The sequence below is a fragment of the Penaeus monodon genome, chromosome 6, assembly GCF_015228065.2.
Source record: "Penaeus monodon isolate SGIC_2016 chromosome 6, NSTDA_Pmon_1, whole genome shotgun sequence".
Lineage (NCBI taxonomy): Eukaryota > Metazoa > Arthropoda > Malacostraca > Decapoda > Penaeidae > Penaeus > Penaeus monodon.
Window position 1 is genome coordinate 27352092 of NC_051391.1, and position 5000 is coordinate 27357091.

At 38.1% G+C, this 5000-nt stretch overlaps 1 protein-coding gene across 1 annotated transcript in view; it reads right to left on the reverse strand.

Moving 5' to 3' along the window:
* Nucleotides 1–1492: 1492 nt before the first annotated feature.
* The window catches only part of LOC119574365 (luciferin sulfotransferase-like), a gene marked incomplete at its 3' end in the record, with an annotated part of 5182 nt that continues 1674 nt past the window's right edge, over nt 1493–5000 (reverse strand). Inside the window, 3 exon segments of the mRNA XM_037921575.1 lie at nt 1493–1664; nt 2207–2303; nt 2772–2965. Coding sequence (XP_037777503.1) covers nt 1493–1664; nt 2207–2303; nt 2772–2965 — 463 coding nt within the window.

Genomic DNA, 5000 nt, shown 5'->3' on the forward strand with positions numbered 1-5000 from the left:
TCCTGCTGTCCTGGTCCTCCTGTTTATAACAAGAATCCGTTTCCCTGTGGAACATCTATCGTGGAAATATATAGATAAATAGATAGATAGATAGACAGATATAGATATAGTCATCATATATATGTGTGTATATAATATATATATATATATAAATATATATATATATATATATATATATATATATATAAAATATATATATATATAATAACATACACATACGTATGTGTGCGTGCGTGTGTGTGTGTATGAATAGCCATTTATCTGTATCCCCTCATCTGTACCCACCAGGGCCCCATATACACGCCATGACAGTCACTTCATCACTCGTACCCGGAACCTGGCTGCGAACAGTGACGCGCATATGGAGAATATTGATAAAAAAATAGTCAGTTCTTGCGCTAAATTACAGATTTATTGTACCTGAAATAACTTGAAATGTCGAAAAAGGCTTATAGAATGTACAGCTAATCTTGAAAAAACTAAAATTAGTAAAACCTACAATCAGATTCACTTACATTCTCCTGCTCTCCCATATTAAGCTCTCTCTCTCTCTCACACACATACACAAGAATGCATCCTCTCATACATACAAGATTTATTATAAACTTATTCTACCATTTCCTTTCCTTTCTCTGTTATTTTCATTGTTATTAGTCTTACTATTGAAGTGCCCACCTTCTAAACAACATTTACGTGTTTAATAGCTGTTATGCAGAACAACTGCACTGAAAATTAAAAACAGGGAGTACTCAGAGTATATATATATATATATACATATATATATATAAAATAATATATATAAAATATATATTATAATATATATAATATATATTATATTTTATATATAAAATATATATTATATATATATATATATGTATGTATATATGTATAAAATTACTACATATATATATATATTTTTATATATATAATATATATATTATATATATATATATATAATAAAATATTTATATGTATATATATGTATATGTATATATATATATATGTGTGTGTGTGTGTGTGTGTGTTTTTGTGTGGTGTGTGTGTATGTGTGTGTGTGTGTGTGTGTGTGTGTGTGTGTGTACATATATGTGGGGTGTGTGTGTGTGTGTATGTGTGTAAATGTGTATATGTGCATGTGTGTATGTGTGTATGTGTGTATATGTGTATGTGTGGATGTCTGTATGTGGATGTGTGTGTGTGTGTGTGGATGTCTGTATGTGGATGTGTGTGTGTGTGTGTGTGTCTTTTAAAAAAATTCCAAATGATTTTGGAACAATTACTAAATCTCCATACAAGTGCAATTCAAAATGTCCGTGCCGTCGTATCTTTAAAGGAAAAAGTCAGGGAAGACGCCCATGACGTTTGTTTAAAGCACAAGAAAGTCAACGCCACGTAAGCGATCATGCCACCATTGGCAGTAGAGTTTTAAAGTTCGGCCCGTGTGTACAAAGCCACGTTACAGGCACGCGTGCATTCTCCCGCACGACCGTACCTTCGGGTGAGCGGTCCACAGCTGCTTGGGCAGAAGCGCAACGGGTAGGTGGCTTTTGATCGTCCTGGGAGACTTGAGCGCCTGCAGGATTTTCCAGGTGTTCCCTGGCTTCATGGGGTCGTCCGCCCTCATCCCCGGAACCTCAAGGCTGCTGTCCACAAGGCTGTCAAACCTGAAAGTGTGACCCCGTGATGAAATGTGTGATAGGTCTTTACCTTTAAAAGGCTGCGCTCTCTTGGGGTAGAATGTATTTTTGTGATAGTCACAGCGCATTTGTTTTTGTCTTTGAGTGGGAGTTCCTTTCTAAATGCTTCGCATTTCTTCCAGTGGCTTTTAAGGTAAAGTTTAGACCATGCCAAGATTAGGAAACAACTATTTTCTCTTAAAGGATTTTATACAAAAAAATATTGCGTCAGTCAAGTTTTTTTTACACTACATTTTGAATAACTGCCAATGATTAAAAAACATGGTCCTTAGTAGAAAACTGGACTATGATTGTTGTGCTAAACCGGATCTATTACCAAAGCTAGGCAATTTTAAAAGCCGTTTCCTTACAAAGGCAATAAACTATTAAACTTCCTCCCCCATCCTTCCTTCACCTCTTTACTTCATAATTCATTGGTTAGCCCGGCGAGCTATGATTTCGTGGCACTGGTTCAGGAGACCGATGCGGCCAATGTCTATGTAGACCTTGGATGCGGGCGAGCTACTCACTCGAAGAACGGGAAGCGCTTCATCAGCTCGAGTCTGGCCTCTTCGGAGTCCATGTCGAACATGAGGCACCACACCAGCTCCTGCGTCCACGTTGTCCCTACGGAGGCGATTTAAGGTGCTTTTGCTTTCTGCTCGAGTGTGACACTTTATGCACACGACCGCTTTGTTGTGCGTCACTTATTAGCACTATAAGTATCAGTATGTTTAATGATTACAAACAGCTTCCTTTAGCAAAGATCATTTTAAGTCCTAATATAACTTAACAGGACTTAAGCACAAAAAAGATCAGACAAAATTGCCCACAATCTTTTTAGCATAACTGACAATATTTTGACAAGCACAATATATCAAACAAGAAAATTAAAACAATCACAACGTAAATATTATGCAGACTTAGGTCCCTTGTCTTTTCTACTTCATATCTGAAGAGAGATCAAGAATATCATTCACAAACGCTGTGCACTTCGTTGTTCCATAATATTCATTCTCTCCACATCTATCCTCCACGCCAGAAAAAAAAACTAAATATCTAAAACCAAATAAAACTAAGATTATTTAGCCTGACCTGCCTTGGGGTACGTCACGACCCAGACGTCATCCTTCTGGACAGCGAACTCGTGGTACTTGAGGCACCAGTCCTCAAGGTAGTTGGGGAAGACGGCGCCGCTGGGCTGGACCTCCACGTAGTCCTTCACGTACATGCACAGCGTCCGGCGGAGGACCTCGGCGGCTGGCCCGGAGACGCTCTTGAAGGTGAAGCTAAAGCAAGGAAAGCGGGAGAAGGTTGGGACAGACTACGCACAGATAGACAAGGAATTAATACATGTCTGTAGCTGTACGTATATAAACACACATACACGCATATGGATACATATAGATACCTGTGTGTATGTATATATATATAGATAGATAAATAGAAGGAAAGATACCTAAGCGCATGTTTGTACATAGATTATAGATAGATGGCCATGATGTGTGTTGCATATTTATTATATGCACAACAATCGGTGCTTTTATATTGTATATAATTTTCAACTACTGCATAAACTAATCATGAGTAAGGAGGATAAATTTATACCAACTACAACTAACTGAACTTGTTAACCACGATCACTTATCCATGATAAGTGATCGTGGTCACTCATATCTTATCTCTTATCGTTCTTTCGGTCTATGTTGGTTGTTCTACTGTTTCTCACACTATCCAGCACACACACACACACACACACACACACACACACACACACACACACACACACACACACACACACACACACACACAACACACACACACACACACACACATCCACACCCACACACATACGTGCGCGTATGAATGTACACACACGCATATGCACACACGCACGGACTTAGATATGATAGTGGTGCCCGACTGTGGTTCAGTCCGTATGCGAAGCTGAGCCACTCCCGGGCTATGCCCATGAGGGAGCCCGGCCTGTGTCAACCAATGCCGACTCGCTCACGTGTGTCAGCTGGTGCTGACTCGGCTGAGCTTAGTCCTTACCCGTGGAGAGAGGGAGCCTGCTGCATGGACAACAGCTTGCTTCTCACATTCTTTCGCCCAGGCATTGAATCTACCTACACGGGAGCAGAGACAATAATGCCATGGTCGACATCGACTGATGGTCGCCTTCAATATATATATATATATATAAATAATATATATATATATATATATATATATATGTATATATATATATATGTGTGTGTGTGTGTGTGTGTGTGTGTGTGTGTGTGTGTGTGTGTGTGTGTGTGTGTGTGTGTGTGTGTGTGTGTGTGTGTGTGTACACATGAGTGTGTATATATGTGTGTGTATATATATACCTATATACATTTCTTCCACTTTTGTCTGTTCCCTGATCCACGTCGCCCTCATCCGATCTCTTAGGCTAATTCCCAGCATCAACCTTTCCATCCTCCTCTGGGTACTTGTTACTTTCCTCTCCAGTAATTTAGTTGTTAAAGAGACTTTCTTCGCGCTATCACGCAGGCATTAGCATAGTGATCCCCTCCCGCCACGCAGAACCCAAGTCAGTTCCGTGCTGCCACAGCCAGGACTCGCCTTCTTACCGATTATGAGGGCAGCCGACTAAGAGCGAGGCGAGCCTTGGCCCTCGCCGAATGGACTCCGAGTGGCGCATGAGGATGTCCGTGTGCCCGCGTGGCTGACTGCCCGCGCTCGTACATCCTACTATGAGGGCGCCTCCCTTCCCACTCTTCGCCGAGTCCTGCTCTCGCCTCCACAGCTAGTTCTTTTCTTTCTGAGTTTTATTCCTATGTTCCTAATATCATTAGTATTATAATTATTATTATTGCTGTTGTTATTATTATTATCATTTTATTATTATTACTACTGTTTTGTCATTATTATTATTATTATTATTATTATTATTATTGTTGTTGTTGTTGTTGTTTGTTTGTTGTTATTATTATCATCATCATTATTATTGTTTTGTTGTTGTTATGATTATTATCATTACTATTATTATCATTATCATTATTATCATCAACATCATCATCCTCCTCCTCATCATCATCATTATTATTATTATTAATATTATCACTGTTATTATAATAATAATAATAATAATTATTATTATTATTATCATTATTATCATTATCATCATTATTTTTATTATCATTAATATTATTGTTTTTATTATTATTACTATTATTATTATTATTATTATTATTGTTGTTGTTGTTGTTGCTACTATTACCATTATCATTATTATTATCATATATAATTATTTTGATTATTATCATTATTATT